Source organism: Pelophylax lessonae, assembly GCF_965119305.1.
Source record: "Pelophylax lessonae genome assembly, chromosome: 4".
Taxonomy (NCBI): Eukaryota; Metazoa; Chordata; class Amphibia; order Anura; family Ranidae; genus Pelophylax; species Pelophylax lessonae.
The window spans coordinates 653,799,455-653,822,598 of NC_138771.1; the positions used below are offsets into that span (position 1 = coordinate 653,799,455).

Below are 23,144 nucleotides of genomic sequence, written 5' to 3' on the forward strand. Positions count from 1 at the left end.
AGTCTCCATTCCACAAGTGTGCGCTGGGGGTATCTGTGAAAGGCACACAGAGATCGGTGATCCAGCTTAGCTTAGCTGAGACACCCCATCTCACTGTGCCTTTGTCTAATCGCAGTAGGAGCGGGGCTCCGGTGGCACGTGTGCGCCGTTGAAACCGCGTGCACATAATCGCGTAGATCTAAGTGATTATGCACAGCCGAGTCGCCCTGCCGCAGTAAATCTGTGTGGGGCGGTCAGCAAGTGGTTAATGACACCCCCACACCACTCACGCTTCTACTGTGCGGGGTTGTTGCAAGAACGGGTATGCTCCCGCACTGGTAATCGCCTCCACTGGTATGAAGCCAGCCTCAGTCAGCATTTTATTCATGCCTTGTATTCCTTCAGCTGATCTCCTCTTCTCTCACTGTTCTCTTTTCAGCTGTGCAAGAGATACCCCGGATTCCTGCGGGTGGCCCTGTCTGACCCTCAGCCTGAGAGGAGGTAAGAAGAGAGGGGGGAAGGTCTGATTGGGGGTAGATAACATTGCTTACAGTGACACTTACCCAGGACAGAGGCTTTTTGGAGAGGACTAGGGGCAAGCCTCTTACCCACTGAATATGGGCTCTGGCTTTTATGAGAACACTGGAAGGTGGGTGCCTGGGGGGGGGGGGGGGGACCCTTGGAGTGGTCTTGTTGACTATATCAAGTTGGTCTCCCCAAATCATACAGACTCCGGAAATCTTGGCCCCGATCCCTGTTTAGGGCATAGCTGCCCCCTCACCAGGAATGACTGCTTTACACTGAGAGACTCATAGCAGATGCTAATATAATCAGACTACTGGGACATTGTATGAGCTTTGCCTCATAGCCTATTGTAGACCATTGCCATGAAGTCTGTGACTCCTGAATAATCCAAAGCATTACTTAGATGTGGATTCCATGGTTAACCACTTCAGCTCTGGAAGGTTTTACGCTCTTAATGACCAGGTCATTTTTTGCGATTCGGCACTGCGTTGCTTTAACTGACAATTGTGCAGTCGTGCGACGCTGTACCCAAATACAATTGTTGTCCCCCCCCACCACCACAAATAGGGCTTTTTTTGTGGTATTTGATCACCTCTGTGGTTTTTTATTTTTTGCGCTATAAACAAAAAAGACTGACAATTTAAAAAAAAAAAAAAAAAATTCTACTTTCTGCTAAAAAAAAAAATTCCCAATAAAAAAAAATTTTAAACTTTTTTTTTTTTTTCAAAAAGTTTTGATTGGTTTGCGCAAAAGTTATCGTGTCTACAAACTAGGGGATAGATTTATGAACTTTTTTTTTTGTTTTTTTTTGTTTTTACTAGTAATTGCAGCCATCAGCAATTTTCTTTGGGGACCAGTGACACCAATACAGCGATCAGTGCTTAGAAATGCACTGTTGCTGTATGACACTGGCAGGGAAGGGGCTAACACGAGGGGTGATCAAGGGGTTAGGTGTGCTCCTAGGGAATGCTTTCTAACTGTGTGTGGGGGATTGATGTACTAGAGCAGGGGTGTCCAACTCAATTTCATCGCAGGCTGCTGCATCAGCATTATGGTCGCCCTCAAAGGGCCGGTTCTATCTGTAAGAATAGATGTCCAGAGCACCCCACACCGCCTTACATGAGATGTCAAGAGTCACCCACCCTTCCTTACATCACAATGCACCCCCTTACCTTGTGCTACTGCCAGGAAGAAGATGCAGGTGGATCTGGGAAGAAAGTGCAAGGACTAAAGGAGGACTAGAGTCTGCTGAATGCTGAGACCAGGGGAGGCAAAGACAAGGTGGTGTTGTGGCTGCCCATAGAGGTGCAGGATCTGTAGGAGGAGTTCTGCCCTCTCTGCTGCAGACTGCTGAGAAGGTAGGGCTGGGCAAAGATGAGCCTTTCTGCAGCAGCACAGGATCTGGCAAAGGAGTTCTGTCGTCTCTGCTGCCGACTACTGAGACAAGGTGGGGCAGAGACAAGGGGCGCCCATAGAGGTGCAGGATCTGTAGGAGGAGTTCTGCCCTCCTCTGCTGCAGACTGCTGAGAAGGTGGGGCTGGGCAAAGACGAGCCTTTCTGCAGCAGCACAGAGAAGCACAAGATCTGGCAAAGGAGTTCTGTCCTCTCTGCTGCCGACTACTGAGACAAGGTGTGGCAGAGACAAGGGGGCGCCCATAGAGGTGCAGGATCTGTAGGAGGAGTTCTGCCCTCCTCTTTGCTGCAGACTGCTGAGAAGGTGGGGATTGGCAAAAACTAGCCTTTCTTCAGCAGCACAGAGAAGCGCAGGATCTGGCAAAGAAGTTCTGTCCTCTCTGCTGCCGACTACTGAGACGAGGGGGAGTGCTGCAGCTGCAGGAGAGGTGTGAGGGCCACAGGAAATGACCTGGGGGTTGTGTGCTAGAGGACGAGAGATCTGTGCTAAAACACAAGATCTCTCTCTGTCTCTGACAGAACAGCCATCTCTGCCTTGTATACATAGGCAGACAGCCGTTCTGTCATTCCCCCGCACGATCGTGTGTGACTGGCAGCAATCGTGACCGCCGGACCTGCTGATTTGATCCCGCTGTGTCGGCGCGTGCCCCTGAGAACACCTGCACAAAATCACATACCTATACCTGATTTTGCGCAGCCGGGCTGTCCTCCTGCAGTGTGTATATATATATATGTATATGTATGTATATATATATATATATATATATATATATATATATATATATATATATAATGCGGTGGGCAGTCTGGAAGTGGTTATTTGGGTCACCTATTTGTCTGCTAGTATTCTGTTGACTATCTCTAGGCTGGTTTAAGTGACCAGTTGATTAGCTCATGTTCATTTTCACGGTCAGCTATTAGTTGCTAGAGGTTAATTAGCATATTTTATGTTGGCTGTTTTCTTATGTTTATATTCCTGTGTAAAATTTCCTTTGCGTACGATAATGTGATCAGGCTCCTCTGACCTGGTGTACTATAAATTCTGTGTGAGTTTTCAATGAAGTGTTCCAGTTCTCATCTGAGCTATTGTCGGCTAGTCTTGGCTGGTCCGCTATAATATCTGATATCTCTCTGTCCAGACTGGAATAAGCTGTATACTGACAGAATCACCAAAGCTGGGATAGTTCCTTCACACTTGGCACATAAGCAGCCTAGGCTATATATGCATGCAGCGCTGCTATTTTAAATATATAAATAAGTGTTCATAAAACAATTTTAGAAAGTGGTGATTAAACCATTCATGTAAACCATCAATAAAGTGCTATTCGGTGCAATTATTGTGCAAAATACCAAAAATATTAAAAATAGAAATTAAAATATAAAGTGCAGATATTACAATGTAAAACTCCAAAAATGCAAACTGAGTGTAAACAGTCCATAAAACAGTTCTTTGCGGTAACAGAAGTAGGATGCTTGATCTTGCAACTTCGGGGTCTCCCCCTTAGGGTATCTACTTACCACTATGTGGTGTTTTTAAAGCAGATTATAGTGGAGTGAGCTGTTGTTTCTTGCAAAGCTGTTTGGACTATGTTGGAAGCGATCCTTCTTCTTTAAGCGGTATTCTCAGGTGTCCTCATGAAATAAAGAATTGCTGGACATAGTGAGGACCGTTTAAACTGTGAATTTTATTAGGTTAAAATACAGTAGAATACTCACAAACATACAACATGATAAAGCCTGTAAGTGCCTATGTTAGGTGCGGTGGTGTATCGCTCCTCAGCGTTCTCCTTTCCGACCTGAAGTCACGTGGCTGCCTCTCGGCCAATGGCTATACGCGTTTCGCTGTGAACACAGCGTCATCTGTAGCTGGCTAATTCGAGGTGCCATCTGTATTATATAGCCGCGCTGAGCTATCCTTCCGGTGTATTGAATATTGGATACTACTTGTTACATTTAATGATGTCTAGATTTGCTGGTATTATGACTCCGATGCAATGTATCTTATGTTGGTCTATTCAGATTGTGTATTGTATTTTTGCTGGAATGCCTTTCTGAATTACTAAATACAACCTCTCTTACGATAACGATACCAGGTGTGTGCTAAATAAATAAATGAATAATTCTAATTGTTGAGTCGGCCCCTAGTGGACTTCCTGGGTAACTGCTACCACAGATTGTGTTGTAGCCATACACACGCCAATTTGTGTCCAATTGTTAACCAATAAAGTGCTGCAATCTTTTTGTAAATAAATAAATAACAAGTTAGAACAACTAGGTAGTTAGATATAAGTTAATATCAATTTAAAAAATAAAATAAATTATCTGGATATAGGAAAAAAATTAAAAGTCATTTATAAAACAATTAATATCTATTTCTACGTTTAAACCCTTCGGTGTCATACTTCCTAATTTGTGTATCCACCATGTTTCGTTCTGTGAGATAGCTCTCGTCATGTGTGTGCCCCTCCAATGTTTGACAATAGTATCTATTCCACAGAATTTCAACTTGCTCGGATCTTTGTTGTGGCAGAAGCCACCCTCCTAAAAAACCAAATACATTTTTAGACCAAAAAGGTTTTTATAGATGTGGCGACTGCGTTATATGTCGCACATGCAGGACAAACAATAAGCGAAGAAAGGAAACACAATTCCAATCCACAGTCACTGGGCAACAATTTAAAATTGATAAATTTATTACTTGTAGAACCACACATGTTACGTACTTATTAGAATGTGAATGCGGTCTCCAGTACGTGGGACGCACAACAAGAGAACTTCGCATCAGATTAAGAGAACACATCAAAAATATAAAAAATGGATTCCAAAAGCACAGTTTGTCCAACCATTTCCGCATCTGCCACAACAAAGATCCGAGCAAGTTGAAATTCTGTGGAATAGATACTATTGTCAAACATTGGAGGGGCACACATATGACAAGAGCTATCTCACAGAACGAAACATGGTGGATACACAAATTAGGAAGTATGACACCGAAGGGTTTAAACGTAGAAATAGATATTAATTGTTTTATAAATGACTTTTAATTTTTTTCCTATATCCAGATAATTTATTTTATTTTATTTTATTTTTTAAATTGATATTAACTTATATCTAACTACCTAGTTGTTCTAACTTGTTATTTATTTATTTACAAAAAGATTGCAGCACTTTATTGGTTAACAATTGGACACAAATTGGCGTGTGTATGGCTACAACACAATCTGTGGTAGCAGTTACCCAGGAAGTCCACTAGGGGCCGACTCAACAATTAGAATTATTCATTTATTTATTTAGCACACACCTGGTATCGTTATCGTAAGAGAGGTTGTATTTAGTAATTCAGAAAGGCATTCCAGCAAAAATACAATACACAATCTGAATAGACCAACATAAGATACATTGCATCGGAGTCATAATACCAGCAAATCTAGACATCATTAAATGTAACAAGTAGTATCCAATATTCAATACACCGGAAGGATAGCTCAGCGCGGCTATATAATACAGATGGCACCTCGAATTAGCCAGCTACAGATGACGCTGTGTTCACAGCGAAACGCGTATAGCCATTGGCCGAGAGGCAGCCACGTGACTTCAGGTCGGAAAGGAGAACGCTGAGGAGCGATACACCACCGCACCTAACATAGGCACTTACAGGCTTTATCATGTTATATGTTTGTGAGTATTCTACTGTATTTTAACCTAATAAAATTCACAGTTTAAACGGTCCTCACTATGTCCAGCAATTCTTTATTTCATGAGGACACCTGAGAATACCGCTTAAAGAAGAAGGATCGCTTCCAACATAGTCCAAACAGCTTTGCAAGAAACAACAGCTCACTCCACTATAATCTGCTTTAAAAACACCACATAGTGGTAAGTAGATACCCTAAGGGGGAGACCCCGAAGTTGCAAGATCAAGCATCCTACTTCTGTTACCGCAAAGAACTGTTTTATGGACTGTTTACACTCAGTTTGCATTTTTGGAGTTTTACATTGTAATATCTGCACTTTATATTTTAATTTCTATTTTTAATATTTTTGGTATTTTGCACAATAATTGCACCGAATAGCACTTTATTGATGGTTTACATGAATGGTTTAATCACCACTTTCTAAAATTGTTTTATGAACACTTATTTATATATTTAAAATAGCAGCGCTGCAATCACTGACCCTCACTCATTCAAAGCACTAGCACTTTTATTGCAGCAGGCAGCTAATTTATAAACACTTAATTGGATAATACCACACATCCCATAAGCGCGAGGTCCACAGTCCCGATATATATGCATGCAATATACACGGCCTTTGTGTCTGAGCTGCCGCTCTTCCTCATACTAAAGCAGCTCAAACACCTGAAAGCAACTTGTATTTATATTGGCTCAATTTGTGGTCGTTTTGCAGGTTTCTCCGCAAGGGTTACGTGACGTTTGATCGAGGGGTCAACATTAAAGAGATCTGCTGGAATCTGCAGAATATTCGGGTATGTATGAGTCCAATCCTTGTCATTCCTGACTGGTCATTCATTTTAGACATTTGGATTTTATTTTATGTGATCTAAAGCGGAGTTCCACCTTGAAGTGGAATTTCTGCTTTAAGTACTCCTGACCCCCTGACATGCCACATTTAGCATGTAATAATTGGGGGGGGGGGGGTACCGAGCTTTGACAGGTACCCATATACACATACACACAATACATACATTAATCTAATTGCCATATATATATATATATACATACACACACACACATATATAATTATGATTGAGATATATATATATATGGCAATTATATTAGTGTATGCAATGTGTGTATGTATGTGTGTGTATATGTATGTATGTATATATATATATATATATACATTTTTTTAAAAGTATACATTAATATTATAGTCTATTAGAGGCTATGTAGAGATGGATTTATCTGCAGAAACCCTTCAATTTCTGTTGCTGTTTTCACTATGTTTGTCCTTAGTATCGAACATCTCCTGTATGCTTCCGATACCCCAGAGGTCACTGCTGTCACTGTCTTTGCATGCTTCGTATGTCACTCCCCTCATTCTCACTCTGCTTTTATTTTTCAGCTGCGTGATTGTGAGCTCAGCCCGGTAGTGAACAGAGAGCTGTCTTGGCGAATTCGCCACGTGAACGGGATAACACAGCACCGACCGATCCTGCGCAACGACATCAAGCTGGCAGCCAAACTCATCCATGCCCTGGACGAGAGGGGACAGCTCTGGATGGAGACACAGGATGGCCAGGTGAGTCCCCGGTCTGCACCAACAAGTTCAGCGTTGTGTTTGGATGCATCGCCTCGTGTTTCCAACCAATTATTACCTTGTGTTTGTAGGAGGTGGCAGCCCAGAACCCTATTCTGAAGAACATCACAGATTACCTCATAGATGAGGTCAGCGCAGAAGAGGAGGACTTGCTTTGGGGAGCAGGAAGGACAGGTGGAGCCGAACCTCCGAAGGAAGGCAACCCGACCGAGATCACAGTGGAGAGGGATGATAAGCTGATCAAGGTAAAGACCATGAAAGTCTCGCTGTACTGATCGAATAGAACCATGTCGCTGCATTGTTAATCTGAATGCTTTTGTCTACACAGGTCCTTGACAAGCTGCTCCTCTACCTGCGTATTGTACATTCCGTAGATTATTATATTAATTGCGACTATCCTAGTGAAGATGAAATGCCAACTCGTTGCGGAATCATGCATGTCCGAGGGCCCATCCCCCCAAATCGCGTTTCCCACAGAGAAGGTAAGCGGCCGAGAGAATTTCTGCTGCATCCTCTTTTGTAAAGCCAGCAGTTTTGCCACCAATAACCAGTCAGCCTAAAATTCACAGCTGGAACCTTTTCTGCAGCTATATTTTGTCTTTATTTCATTTAACACCTTCGTTCTGTCACAGACAAAGCTCCATATCCACTGAGGGAAGCTCAGATGATGCAGAAGCATCTTTGAAGGCTCCATGGACACACAGGGGGGCAACAGATGTCAGTAGATGAATTCAGGTGCACTAGATTTACATTGGTGCGCTTGAAGTCACTAGATGACATAGGATACTTGGGTCACTAGATAAATTGGGATACTCTGTGTGCACTGGGGTCACTAGAGGAATCAGGATTCTCTGGATGCTCTGGGGTCACTAGATGAAGCATGGGTGCTCTGGGGTCACTAGCTGAAGCATGGATGCTCTGGGGTCACTAGGTGAAGCATGGATGCTCTGGGGTCACTAGGTGAAGCATGGATGCTCTGGGGTCACTAGGTGAAGCATGGATGCTCTGGGGTCACTAGGTGAAGCATGGATGCTCTGGGGTCACTAGGTGAAGCATGGATGCTCTGGGGTCACTAGGTGACGCATGGATGCTCTGGGGTCACTAGGTGACGCATGGATGCTCTGGGGTCACTAGGTGACGCATGGATGCTCTGGGGTCACTAGGTGAAGCATGGATGCTCTGGGGTCACTAGGTGAAGCATGGATGCTCTGGGGTCACTAGGTGAAGCATGGATGCTCTGGGGTCACTAGGTGAAGCATGGATGCTCTGGGGTCACTAGGTGAAGCATGGATGCTCTGGGGTCACTAGGTGAAGCATGGATGCTCTGGGGTCACTAGGTGAAGCATGGATGCTCTGGGGTCACTAGATGACGCATGGATGCTCTGGGGTCACTAGGTGAATCGGGGTGCTCTGGGGTCACTAGGTGAATCGGGGTGCTCTGGGTTCATGTCAGTGGATCTCATAAAATTGACTTATGCTTGCAGTTGGTGACTGGCAGAAGACCTTTGAGGAGAAGCTTGCCCCTCTCTTTGCTGTCCGGGAGAGCCTGTCTGAGGAGGAGGCACTGAAGATTGGGAAGAAGGATCCGGAACAAGAAGTGGAGAAGTTTGTGACTGCGAACACCCAGGAGCTGGGCAAAGAGAAATGGCTGTGTCCTCTGAGTGGCAAGAAATTCAAGGTCCGTGTGCAGGCTTTCTTCAGCGATTTTTCTTTATGGCCCTTTGAATGTAGTTTCTGTATTCTGACATCCTATTCATAGAAACATAGAATGTGTTGGCAGATAAGAACCATTTGGCCCATCTAGTCTGCCCAATATATCTTAATCCTATGAATAGTCCCTGGCCCTATCTTATATGAAGGGTAGCCTTATGCCTATCCCATGCATGCTTAAACTCCTTCACTGTATTTGCAGCTACCACTTCTGCAGGAAGGTTATTCCATGCATCCACTACTCTCTCAGTAAAGTAATACTTCCTCATATTACTTTTAAACCTTTGCCCCTCTAATTTAAAACTGTGTCCTCTTGTGGTAGTTTTTCTTCTTTTAAATATGCTCTCCTCCTTTACCCAGTTGATTCCCTTTATGTATTTAAAAGTTTCTATCATATCCCCTCTGTCTCTTCTTTCTTCCAAGCTATACATGTTAAGGTCCTTTAACCTTTCCTGGCAAGTTTTTTCCTGCAATCCATGTACTAGTTTAGTAGCTCTTCTCTGAACTCTCTCTAGAGTATCTATATCCTTCTGGAGATATGGCCTCCAGTACTGCGCACAATACTCCAAGTGAGGTCTCACCAGTGTTCTGTACAGCGGCATAAGCACTTCTCTCTTTCTACTGCTTATACCTCTCCCTATACATAGAAGCATTCTGCTGGCATTTCGTGCTGCTCTATTACATTGTCTTCCCACCTTTAAGTCTTCTGAAATAATTACTCCTAAATCCCTTTCCTCAGATACTGAGGTCAGGACTGTGTCAAATATTCTATATTCTGCCCTTGGGTTTTTACGCCCCAGGTGCATTATCTTGCACTTATCCACATTAGATTTCAGTTGCCAGAGTTCTGACCATTCTTCTAGTTTTCCTAAATCCTTTTCCATTTGGTGTTTCCCTCCAGGAACATCAACCCTGTTACATATCTTTGTGTCATCAGCAAAAAGACAAACCTTACCATCAAGGCCTTTTGCAATATCACTTATGAAGATATTAAACAAAATTGGTCCCAGTACAGATCCCTGAGGTACCCCACTGGTAACATGACCTTGTTCTGAATGTTCTCCATTGACTACAACCCTCTGTTGTCTGTCACTCAGCCACTGCCTAATCCACTCAACAATATGGGAGTCCATGCTCAATGACTGCAGTTTATTGATAAGTCTTCTATGTGGGACAGTGTCAAAAGCCTTACTAAAATCTAGATATGCAATGTCTACTGCACCTCCACCGTCTATTATTTTAGTCACCCAGTCAAAAAAATCTTTAAGTTTTGTTTGACATGATCTCCCTTAAGTAAACCCATGTTGTTTTTCATCTTGCAATCCATGGGATTTAAGATGTTCCACAATCCTATCCTTTAATAGGGTTTCCATTAATTTGTCTACTATTGATTTCAGACTCACTGGTCTATAGTTGCTCGATTCCTCCCTACTACCTTTCTTGTGAATGGGCACGACATTTGCCAATTTCCAATCTTCCGGGACGACTCCTGTTACTAATGATTGGTTAAATAGATCTGTTAATGGTTTTGCCAGCTCACCACTAAGCTCTTTTAATAATTTTGGGTGTATCTCATCAGGACCCTGTGACTTATTTGTCTTCACTTTAGACAACAATCTTAGAACGTCTTCCTCTGTAAAGACACATGCATCAAACGATTCATTAGTCATCCTTTCAAGTGGAGGTCCTTCGCCTTCTTTTTCTTCTGTAAAAACTGAACAGAAGTATTCATTAAGGCAGTCGGCTAGCCCTTTATTCTCTTCTACATACCTTCCGTCCTTTGTTTTTAATTTAGTTATTCCTTGTTTTAATTTCCTTTTTTCATTTATATATCTGAAGAATGTCTTATCCCCCCTTTTCATAGACTGAGCTAGTTTTTCTTCTGCCTGCCCTTTAGAAGTTCTTATAACTTGCTTGGCCTTTTTCTGCCTAATCTTGTAGATTTCCTTATCTTCATTGCTCTGGGTTTTTTTAAAATTACAAAATGCTAGCTTTTTATTTTTAATGATTTGGGCCACTTCTGCTGAGTACCACAGTGGTCTCTTCCTTTTTTTGCTTTTACTGAGAAGTCTAATGCAATTTTCTGTTGCCTTCAATAATGCACCTTTTAAGTAGTCCCATTTCTCCTGGACTCCATGTAATCCATTCCAGTCTGATAAGGACTCATTTATGACTAATTTCATTTTTGAAAAGTCTGTTTTTCTAAAATCTAAAACTTTTGTTTTTGTGTGGTGTGACTCTTTCACAGTTCTTATATTAAACCACACTGACTGGTGATCACTAGATCCCAAGGTTTCGCCTACAATGACATCATATACCGAATCCCCATTTGTGAATACCAAATCCAAAATGGCCTCCCTCCGGGTTGGCTCCTCAACCACTTGTTGCAGAGACAACCCCAGTAGGGAATTTAGAATATCTGTACTCCTGGTAGAACTTGCTATTTTGGTTTTCCAGTTTATATCTGGAAGATTGAAATCTCCCATAATGATAACTTCTCCTTTCATTGTCATTTTAGCTATTTCTTCAACTAGTAGATCATCTAGTTCTTTAACTTGACCAGGTGGTCTATATATCACACCTACACGAGTTACTGCATGATTAGCAAACTGCAACGTAACTCTAACTGACTCTATGTTGGCCTCACCAACTTGTATTAGGTTAGATTTAATGCTATCTTTCACATACAGGGCCACTCCTCCTCCTTTCTTGCCTTCTCTGTCTCTTCTGTATAAAGAGTACCCTGGTATGGTTATGTCCCAGTAATTTCTTTCATTAAACCACGTCTCCGTAACAGCCACTAAATCTACATTCTCAGATGCCATTATTGACCCCAAGTTCATTGATTTTTTTACCTAAACTGCGAGCATTTGTAGACAGGACTCTGAGCTTATCATTTCTTAACCTCTCTGCTTCTGACCTGTTCTGGCATTGCTTCGGGGGGCAATTGGGACTCTTGTATTTTCACTCCCCCTTCCTAGTTTAAATACTCTTTTGCATATTCTTGGAGTTGTTCACTAAGTACATTTGTTCCTTTGAGAGAAAGATGCAAACCATCTTTTTTGTACAGTTCCTTTCTATTCCAAGTAGAGCTTTTTATTCGGGGAGCAGGCAGTCTGAGAGTGCGCTGTTTTATAGTAATTTTTGGCATAAATAAGAACTTTGTTCTTTCACCCATAGCTGCCATAGTGTACAGTAACAATATGTACGTGCTGTTTGTCTCCTCAGGGTCCAGAGTTTGTTCGTAAACACATCTTCAACAAGCATGCTGAGAAGATTGAAGAAGTCAAAAAGGAAGTGGTCTTCTTCAACAATTTCCTGATTGACACCAAACGTCCAGCACTCCCAGAGGTCAAACCTATTCAACCACCAGTGGCTGCTGCACAAGGTATGTCCTATTCTGTCACCCTGCAGGAGGAGGGCAGACTTGTAGCTCCCTTCTGTCACCCTGCAGGAGGAGGACAGACTTGTAGCTCCCTTCTGTCACCCTGCAGGAGGAGGACAGACTTGTAGCTCCCTTCTGTCACCCTGCAAGAGGAGGACAGACTTGTAGCTCCCTTCTGTCACCCTGCAGGAGGAGGACAGACTTGTAGCTCCCTTCTGTCACCCTGCAGGAGGAGGACAGACTTGTAGCTCCCTTCTGTCACCCTGCAGGAGGAGGACAGACTTGTAGCTCCCTTCTGTCACCCTGCAGAGGGAGGAAAGACTTGTAGCTCCCTTCTGTCACCCTGCAGAGGGAGGAAAGACTTGTAGCTCCCTTCTGTCACCCTGCAGGAGGAGGACAGACTTGTAGCTCCCTTCTGTCACCCTGCAGAGGGAGGAAAGACTTGTAGCTCCCTTCTGTCACCCTGCAGGAGGAGGACAGACTTGTAGCTCCCTTCTGTCACCCTGCAGGGGGAGGACAGGCTTTTCGCTCCCTTCTGTGCATGTCACCCTGCAGGAGGAGTACAGACTCCTATCCCCTTCTATATCTGTCACCCTGCAGGAGGAGGACAGACTCCTATCCCCTTCTATATGTGTCACCCTGCAGGAGGAGGACAGACTCCTATCCCCTTCTATATGTGTCACCCTGCAGGAGGAGAACAGACTCCTATCCCCTTCTATATGTGTCACTCTGCAGGAGGAGGACAGACTCCTATCCCCTTCTATATGTGTCACTCTGCAGGAGGAGGACAGACTCCTATCCCCTTCTATATGTGTCACCCTGCAGGAGGAGTACAGACTCCTATCCCCTTCTATATGTGTCACCCTGCAGGAGGAGGACACTCTTGTAGCTGCCTTCTGTCACCCCCCGGGTTAATCTTTATACTCAAGCACTATATTTGTTTTCTTTTTAGGGCTGGCGCCCGGACTGCTTTACCCTCACCAGGGACCCCAGGCCCTCTTGCCCTATAATCAGCCACGGCCCCAAATGATGGGTTACGGAGGTGAGTATATATTTGGTTTGGGATGACCGTGATGGAATCGCCATCTGTAGAAATATTCAAAAATAATTTGTCCCCTCTCTTCTTTCAGCCCCTCAGTTCCCTCCCAATCCTTACGGTGCCGGGCGAGGATATGATGCCTTCAGAGGCCAAGGCTACCCCAAACCACGCAACCGGTAAGGTGATCGTATCTTCTTGTTTTAGCCCATTATTTTTTTCTTTTGTCCTCTGACTTCCTTAAATGCTCCTTGTTCCCCCCCGCAGGATGATGCGCGGGGACCCACGTTCTATCATCGAATACCGCGATCTTGATGCACCAGAAGACGTAGACTTCTTTTAACATCTCTGCTTGTTTTATTATTTTTCGCCCTTGGTCGCTGCACTTCTCCCTCCCCCACCCTCACTGACGTTACTGCCTCCTCCGGTCAGTATTTTTTTTTTTTTTTTTTTTAATAAAATTTTCAGGACTTCCAGTTAAAGTGTAATTGTTTTGTTCAATAAACTGGTTCCCTCTAATGTCTGACAGACCCTGTTTGTGGATAATTGTTATGTGATTTGTAAGTGATGAAATAAGAAAGAAAAAAGCAAAGCAAAAGCAAGAATACCGATTTTTAACCAGTTGAGCTCTGGAAGGTTTTTACCCCCCTTCATGGCAGCCGCTGTGATTGTTATGGTGAAGAGAATCGCCGGTTAAAAAAAAAAATTAGCAGCTGCAGGCATCATTCAGATATAGGGTAAAGGTAGGAAAGGTTGGTAAAAGGCGCTACCTGTTAAAACTATATGTTAAGAAGGTCTTATAGATGTGTGTTTATAAAATCAGACCATATAAATAGATAAGAAATTATCCAATGGTGATATTTAACCACTTTACCACCGGAGGATTTTGCTGTCTTCCGTCCAGGCCACTTTTTGCGATTCGGCGCTGTGCGACTTCAACTGACAATTGCGCGGTCGTGCAACGCTGTACCCAAACGAAATTTACGTCCTTTTTTTTCCCACAAACAGAGCTTTCTTTTGGTGGTATTTGATCACCTGTGCGATTTTTACTTTTTGCGCTATAAACAAAAAAAGAGCGTTTATTTTGAAAAAATAACAATATTTTTAACATTTTTTATATGAAATTCCCCCCAAAAAAGATGTAAAAAAACAATTTTTTTAAAAAATTTTTGGCCAATTTGTTTTCTGCTACCTATGTTTGGTAAAAAAAATCGCAATAAGCGTATTTTGATTGGTTTGCGCAAAAGTTATTGCGTTTACTAACAAAGGGAAAGATTTGTCATTTTTGGTGTTTTTTTTTTTTTTAACGCGTAATGGCGGCGATCTGCGATTTTTTTTTTTTTTTTTTTTTTTTTTGTGGGACTGCGACATTGCGGCGGACAGATCGGACCCTTGACTGACATTTTTGACACTTTTGGGGGTACCAGTGACATTACTGCAGTAATCAGTGCTATATATATGCACTGTTACTGTAAAAATGACACTGGCAGGGAAGGGGTTAATTTTATTGGAGAGGGAGGGGTTAATGTGTGCCTGGTGCTTACTGACGTGTGTGGGGGGAGGTGACTGAGTGAGTCATGGACAGATCGGATGTCCAGCTATGCTGAACACTCCGATCTGTCACTCCCTGTCACTATGGAGATCCGTCCGCTTGTGTTTACACAGGCGGGCGGATATCCACACTAGATCCCCGGCGATCGGGGCAGAGCAGCGGCGATCGCCGCTGCTCCTCCCCTGGCCCAACTCCCGCTGTGAATGAAAACAGCGGGAGCGAGCCTCCGGCGGCGCGCAAGCGCCGCCCAGAAGGGGGAGTGTCTGACGACGTTAATACTACGTCGTCAGACAATAACGAACCACTCTGCCGCAGTAGTATTACCGCGAGCAGACGTAAAGTGGTTAAAGTGCCAAAGTGCAAGTAAGAAGTGGTAATTGGACTGAATGTTCACGTCCCCAAAAAGTGTTCAGTGTCAAACGAATAATATATGGCGAAGGGACAATAAATAAAACAAAGGTGCACAAGTTGTAATAAAACTTTATTCTATAGTGCTGATGGTGAATGGTTCAGTGCAGGAAATAAATAAATCTGTGTGTGGGTAATCAATATATAGTTATTCCTTAGATCAGGGGTCTTCAAACTACGGCCCTCCAGTTGTTCAGGAACTACAATATCCATCATGCCTAGTCATGTCTGTGAATGGCAGAGTTTTACAATGCCTCATGGGATGTGTAGTTCCGCAACAGCTGGAGGACCGTAGTTTGAGGATCCCTGCCTTAGATAAACAAACGGATGATAGGTAAAGTAAGTTTAAGTTTAAACCCTTTCCTTGAGCTGGATACAGTGCCCGTGACAAATAAAAGAAAAAATTGTGAATTGGGTGCCTATACCTGTGACGGCCACTAGGTATCGCACTCACCCTATGTAACCTTTCGGTATGAGGTATCAGCTGTTTGTACCAAGCAAAGAAATCCAGGGGTCTTCTCTGTTTTTTGTTGAGCAGGTTCACTTAGAACAGTGTTCCTCAACCCTGGCCTACAGGGCCCACTAACAGGCCAGATTTTAGGTATTACCTTGGGGAGATGCAGACTAGAGTACTGCAATCACTGAGCAGCAAATGATATCACCTGGGATGTATTTCAGTTATCTTGCGAATCTGGCCTTTTAGTGGGCCCTGTAGGCCAGGGTTGAGGACCACTGACTTAGAAGAACGGTGGTCCCCCGATCTAGGTGCTCAAACAGAAAGGAAACCCCATAGTGTAGTACACAAGACGGTTAAATGCAAGTAAATCTGACTCGCTGCTTAGGCTGATCAGGATCAGTGTAGGTGCCGGGATGCTTGCCGCGTTTCACGGCTCAACTCCGAAACCGGAAGTGACGTTTGACGTAAAACTCCACCCTATGCGTTTCGTCATAGGACGTCTACTGGAGCGGCCTGAAAGGGGGGGGGGGGAAATAAATTCAAGATCATTCAGATATGCCCACTCAAAGCCCAGGATGTCATATAACATCCAACGGCATGGAAGTGGTTAAGAACATGCTGCTCATGCGCAATCGGTTGTACGGTGTGTTGCTTGGACCTATGACGTACGCTCTTTGGTGATCGCAGTGTAAACTAGGAAGTGCCGGTTATCAACATTCCTCTACTCATGCTGACAGCGATTGGAGGAGAGCCGATGAGCGGCTTTCCTGATGGGAGTTCTGCACTGATCAGTGCAGCCCCATGAGCGATGCCAATCAGTGCCCATAAAGGCTGCAAATTAGTGCCTCCACGTCAGTGAAGGAGAAAAATTACAAAATTTTATAACCGAAACAAAAAAAAAAAAATTTCTGTGTTTAGCAAAAAAACCAACACAGTGGTGATTAAATACCACCAAAAGAAAGCTCTGTCTCCAAAAAAACATACAAATTTCATATGGGTACAGTGTTGCATGACTGCGCAATTGTCGTTCAAAGTGTGGCAGCGCTGAAAATTGGCCTGGGCAGGGAGTGAAAGTGCCCAGTAGGCAAGTGGTATAAAATTTGTTTCTTTCATTTTTTTTTTTTTTACATCCAGTCATCAGAGTAGTTTAGTGTTACCATAGGGGCACTGTACTACTCTGGGGTGATCAGCGTTATAAGCAATAGTTTTAACGGTCATGAATGGCTTTCATTCATGACAGCCATTGGCTACATCTATTTACATGGTACAAGCTGCTGTGACTGACCCAAGTAACATGTAATCGCTGTTTGCCAATCACACCATTACAATAGTAAGGAAGTTGTCATGACTAGAAGCCGTTTTGCAGCGCGCATGTGCTGAGCAACGAGGCTTAGTTTTCAGCTGCCACCCACAGTAAATGTTGTGTGGGCAGGCAGCAAGCGGTTCAAGGTCTTCTCCAGCCAAAAACATTTTTTCGTATACAGTATCTCACAAAAGTGAGTACTACCCCCACATTTTTGTAAATACTTTATATCTTTTCATGTGACAACACTGAAGAAATGACACTTTGCTACAATGTAAAGTAATGAGTGTACAGCTTGTATAACAGTGTAAATTTGAGCACTGACAGGCTGACCCCCCCACCCCACACCCTTTCAACCTCTGCAGCAATGCTGGCAGCACTCATACGTCTATTTCCCAAAGACAACCTCTGGATATGACGCTGAGCACGTGCACTCAACTCTTTTGGTTGACCATGGCGAGGCCTGTTCTGAGTGGAACCTGTCCTATTAAACCGCTGTATGGTCGTGGCCACCGTGCTGCAGCTCAGTTTCAGGGTCTTGGCAATCTTCTTATAGCCTAGGCCAGTGGTTCTCAACTCCGGTCCTCGGGACCCACCAACAGACCAGGTTTGCAAGATAACTAAATTACATCACAGGTGATCTCATTTGCTGCTCAGTGATTGTGGTATTCTAGTCTGCATCCCCCAAGGTAATACTTAAAATCTGGCCTGTTAGTGGGTCCCGAGGACCGGAATTGAGAACCACTGGCCTAGGCCATCTTTATGTAGAGGAAAAATTATTATTTTTTTTTTTAGATTCTCAGAGTTCTTTGCCATGAGGTGCCATGTTGAACTTCCAGTGACCAATATGAGAGAGTGAGAGCGATAACACCAAATCTAACACACCTGCTCCCCATTCACACCTGAGACCTTGTAACACTAACGAGTCACATGACATCGGGGAGGGAATATGGCTAATTGGGCCCAATTCGGACATTTTCACTTAGGGGTGTACTCACTTTTGTTGCCAGTGGTTTAGACATTAATGGCTGTGTGTTGAGAGAGCAAACTTACACTGTTATACAAGCTGTACACTCACTACTTTACATTGTAGCAAAGTGTCATTTCTTCAGTGTTGTCACGTGAAAAGATATAAGATCTACAAACATTTGAGGGGTGTACTCACGTTTGTGAGATACTGTATATTTAAAGAATCAAATGCCTGTCAAAGGTGCATATAGCATTGCTCCTTTCTTGAACAATCCTCTCCATAAGTGCCTTCAAAGAATCTCCATCCCTGTATATTTTGCCCATGTTCCTGCTCTATTTTGTAATTGTAAATCTCGGGTCACAGAGGAGTTGAGTTGATATCTGTGACTACGTGGCTTATGTTGCTACCTTCAGGTGAATGGGACTCTACCCCACCCCTCAAAAAAAAAAAAAATACAGGAATCCTTACCCAGGCACAACCTAACCTCTCCCAGTTCAGCTGAGCCTCGGTTTTGTGCTAGTGTCTGGAGGTGATGGATGCTTCCCTGTGTCTCTCTGAAGACCTTTTCTCTTATGTTCATTGACTGAAAACAGCTATCCGAATTCTTTACTATAGGGTTTTAGCACCACCTACAGGAGTAGGACACTAAATAGAAAACAGCACTGCCTATGGGTAGTCCCTTCTGGCATAAAGCCCCCTTTCTGCTATAGGCAATCCAGTTCTGTCTAGGGTTCAGGAGTAAGGACCTGGTTCCCTAGTTCTTTGTTTGAAGATCTGAGGAGGAAAAAAAAAATCAACTACTGAGCTGGATAATTTAGATCTAGTGGTGTCCCCAGTATGGCCAATTGGCACATTCAGATACTTAAGATCCGTACACACGTGTCGAAAATTGGCAGGGAATGTTCGGCCAACGTCTGATCTGCCGATTTTCGGCTTGTTAGTATGATGCTTCCGACAACCGACTCCGACTTTTCGGCCAAAAAAAATCTGCTGTGCAGTATAACATTTTTGTTGGCCGTCAACACAACGGCCGATTTTCGTGCAGTTAGTACAGATTTCGACAGGGAAAAAAATCTGATGAGCAAGACTGGGTATGCTCAGAGAAGAAAGAACACAAAGAAAAGAAGCCAACACATGACATCACTTCTGAAGTAGAATTTTGTTGGGCGAGAAAATTTGTGTGCAGTCTAGGCACATTCCAACCAAAGCACAACTCTGGACAAAAGACGGACGATCGGTCGGCCGATAATCGTTGCGTGTGTACGGGGCTTTAGGGACATGTTGGGTCAGCTACGACAGCCCCACCCTGGACTGAGGCAGCCAGTGGGTTAAACATCTTGCTGGAACATTATATGAAGGGCACCTGCAGGCCATTGTTCCTTGTTAATCTGGCTGACAGCCCTCCAACTTTGGAGAGAAGGATCTGTCATGGGAGCCTTAGCTGCATGCTTCATTTGTAATTAGATGCCCTACCCTTCCCTGGACATAATGTGGGGCTTGGGTACTCCCTGGAGCGGTCGCTCCCTACAGGGTTCTTCTGTACATACTGTTGTGAGGCACCTGGTGTCAGTGAACTTGGTTCCACATCTCTGGGCCTGTTTCTTATACCCCCCTACTGCGGCATGCATTGTGCTCCATCTGGATCAGTCAATATGGTCAGCAGGCCAAGAGGGTACTGAACCCAGACCCCATGCATGCAAGAGCAGGGATGGCCTGTAATGTCTGCTGTTCAGCATTGGAACCTGCAGGCAGCAACCTTCGGTGTACAGCAAGAGACATTGTAGGCAGGGTGCTCTCCAGGTCCATTAGTCATGCTTGTACAGCCCTGCAGCCATGAAGGCCCTGCAGCATTCATACACTGTAATGGGTGAAGTTTGGGCCTGCAGTGTGGACCAGTGCAAACCCCTAGCGTTAAGCTGCGGCAGCCCCCCCTCCTTTTGGCAGTGTTTTTAGATGGCTTTTGGGCAGTTGTATGCAGTGATTCTAATAAAGGTTGCCATATAGCAAGTCTGAAAGGGAATGACTGGAAAAGGAACAACGTGGTGCCCACACATGCGCAGAGTACACGTTACTCTCCTGTGCTCTATGCTGAATCCAACCTGAATCAGTGCTCTCCTGCCCCAAACCCTAACCACCTGTCTGCGAATAGCAAGTACCAGCATGGTTGACTGACACTGGAATGGTTGCTTCTCTTTGAGGTATGCAGGCCTAATTAAGGCCTCAGCAGGACAAGATTGTTTACCTGACAGGGCTGGAATGGGCTACAAGACCATCAGCAAGAAGCTTGGTGAGAAGGAGACAACTGTTTGAGCAATTATTTGCAAATGGAAGAAATTCTAAATAACCATCAGTTGCACTCGCTCTGGAGCTCCATGCGAGATTTCATCTGATGGGTTAAGGATGATCATAAGAAAAGTGAGGGATAAGCCCAGAATAACATGGGAGGAGCTTGTGAATAATCTCAGGGCAGTTTGGGCCACAGTCACCAAACAAACCATTGGTAACACAATACACCACCATGGATTGAAATCCGTCAGCGCCCGTAAGGTCCTCCCCACATGTACTGGCCAAATTAAAGATTAGCATGAACTTTTAAATGATTCAAAGAAGGATTGGGAGAAAGTGCTATGGCCAGATGAGACCAGAATAGAGCTCTTTGGCATTGACTCGACTCGCCATGTTTAGAGGAAGAAAAATGCTGACTGACCCTAAGAACACCATCCCTACAGTCAAGCACGGAGGTGGAAACATTATACTTTGGGGCTGTTTCTCTGCCAAAGGTATAAGGCCAACTTTGCCGCATTGAGGGGCCAATGGACTAGACCATGTATTGTAGAATCTTGGATCTTCCCTCAGCCAGAACCCTGAAGATGGGTCTTCCAGCATGACAATGACCCAAAACATATCGCCAAGGCAACAAAGGAGCGGCTCAAGAAGAAGCACATTAATGTCATGAAGTGCCCCAGCCAGTCTCCAGAACTTAATCCTATAGAAAATTTAATGTGGGGGAACTGAAATTTTGAGTTGCCAAGCGACAACCAAGAAACCATAAGGCTTTAGAGAAGATCTGTACAGCAGAGTGGGCCAAAATCCCTCCTGGGATGTGTGCAAACCTGGTCACCAACTTCAAGAGACTTCTTACCTCTGTGCTTGCCAACAAGGGTGTTTTCATCAAGTAAACGAATGCCTCGTAAACACGCAACGATTATTGGCCGACTTTTGTCCAGTGTTGTTTTGTTGGTTGAAATGTGCTATAGACTGCACACAAATTTTCTCGGCCAACAAAAACCAACTTCAGAAGTGATGTCATGTGATGGTTTACTTTCCGTGTATTTTCTTCTCTGAGCATGCCCAGTCTTGCTCATCAGATTTTTGTCTGCCGAAATCTGTACTGACTGACGAAAAATCGGCCGTTGTGGTGACGGCCAACAAAAATTTTATAGCATGCACGCCAGATTTTGTTCGGCCGAAAAGTCGCAGTCGGTTGTCGGAAGCATCATACTAACAAGCCGAAAATCGGCCGATCGGACGTTGGCCGACAATTCGTTGCGTGTGTACGAGGCTTAAGTCATGTTTTGCGAAGGGGTCAAATACTTATTTTACTCACTGAACTGCAACTCAATTTATAACATTTGTATTGTGTTCTGTCTGGATTTTTGGTTGATATTCTGTCTCTGTCATTTAAAATACTCCTATGATAAAAATGATAGACCCTTCAATTTGTTAGTGGGCAACCTTACAAAATCTGCAGGGGATCAAATAATTATTTTCCCCACTGTAGATTCATCCTCGCAAGAGGAATATAGGAGTCTAAAGGGCTTACTCGGACCTTTCCAGTGTGGGTTACCACTGCTGGGATCTTCTTCCTCTAAACTCACTGTTTTTTTTCTTTTGGTCCTGGCGGCTCACCAATACACCATGAATAAATTATTCTACAAGTAATGGGGCTCTCTGGCTGACCTGGCTATTTAAAAGAAAAAAAAAAACAGGGCCCGACTGTGCTGGCGCATGAGGTCCCAGTCTTTACAATGCCAGGGATAAAATATTAGAAGCACACTTTCTGGCATCTTTCTCTGGTGGGAGTATGCCAAGCCATTCATGTCTGGGTGAAGTGGGTGCACTATTTTAGGGAAGTCTTGAGGACCTTCCCAAATCTGAGAGTGAGGAAATTATTTGCTTTCTGAGCAGCCAAGCCAGGAACAGCCTGGACCCCGGTGTCAAGCAAATCAATCTGTCCAGGTACCAGACTGACCTGTCCCACAACAGAATGCTGCTTTGTGCAGGTCTGGAGTGAGACAGAGGAGAGCCTAGGTGCAATCACACTGCAGATATACAGAACAGGAGGGCCCGGGCAACCTAACACTCCAGATATACAGTATATTTTTAAAAGTATTGGGGTGCCTATTGTTCTGTCGAGTTAAGGTCAGGATTCTTTGCAGGTCAGTCAAGTTCCTCCATCCCAAACCTTTGCTCAGCTATGTCTTTATGGACCTTGCTTTGGGCACTGGTGCGCAGTCATGTTGGAACAGAAAGGGGCCAGCCCCAAACTGTTCGCGCGAAGTTGAGAGCATGAAATTGTCCAAAATGTCTTGGTATGCTAATGCGTTAGTTGCCCAACCCCTAAAAACACAACTCCACACCATAATCCCCCCCCCCCTTCCACCAAATGATATGGACTAGTGCACAAATCAAGGTCCAGAAAGACATGGATGAGTGGGTTTGGGTTGGAGGAACTTTACTGTCCTGACCTCAACCTGATAGATCACCTCTGGAATGAATAAGAGTGGAGACAGCGAGCCAGGCTTTCTTGTCCAACATCAGTGCCTGACCTGACAAAAACGCTTCTGGAAGAATGGTCAAACATGCTAGACACACTCCTAAACCTTGTGGAGAGCTTTCCCAGAAGAGTTGAAGCTGTTATAGCTACAAAGGGCCAACTCAATATTGAACCCTACAGACTAACACTGGGATGCCATTAAAGTTCATGTGCGTGTATAGGCAGGCGTCCCAATGCTCTTGACAATATAGTGTGTGTGTGTATGTGTATGTGTATATATATATATATATATATATATATATATATATACACACACACATACACACACACACACACACACCAATACAGA

The 23,144-nt window shown here is 44.0% G+C and overlaps 1 protein-coding gene across 1 annotated transcript in view; it reads left to right on the forward strand.

Moving 5' to 3' along the window:
• SRRT (serrate, RNA effector molecule) overlaps positions 1 to 13,851 on the forward strand; it is a gene marked incomplete at its 5' end in the record, with an annotated part of 54,606 nt that extends 40,755 nt beyond the window's left edge. Inside the window, 10 exons of the mRNA XM_082254669.1 lie at positions 419 to 480; positions 6,325 to 6,403; positions 7,003 to 7,179; positions 7,269 to 7,442; positions 7,526 to 7,679; positions 8,682 to 8,875; positions 12,136 to 12,295; positions 13,245 to 13,334; positions 13,423 to 13,507; positions 13,596 to 13,851. Coding sequence (XP_082110795.1) covers positions 419 to 480; positions 6,325 to 6,403; positions 7,003 to 7,179; positions 7,269 to 7,442; positions 7,526 to 7,679; positions 8,682 to 8,875; positions 12,136 to 12,295; positions 13,245 to 13,334; positions 13,423 to 13,507; positions 13,596 to 13,671 — 1,251 coding nt within the window. The 3' untranslated portion in view covers positions 13,672 to 13,851. The remainder of the gene's footprint in view (positions 1 to 418; positions 481 to 6,324; positions 6,404 to 7,002; positions 7,180 to 7,268; positions 7,443 to 7,525; positions 7,680 to 8,681; positions 8,876 to 12,135; positions 12,296 to 13,244; positions 13,335 to 13,422; positions 13,508 to 13,595) is intronic.
• Positions 13,852 to 23,144: the final 9,293 nt, after the last annotated feature.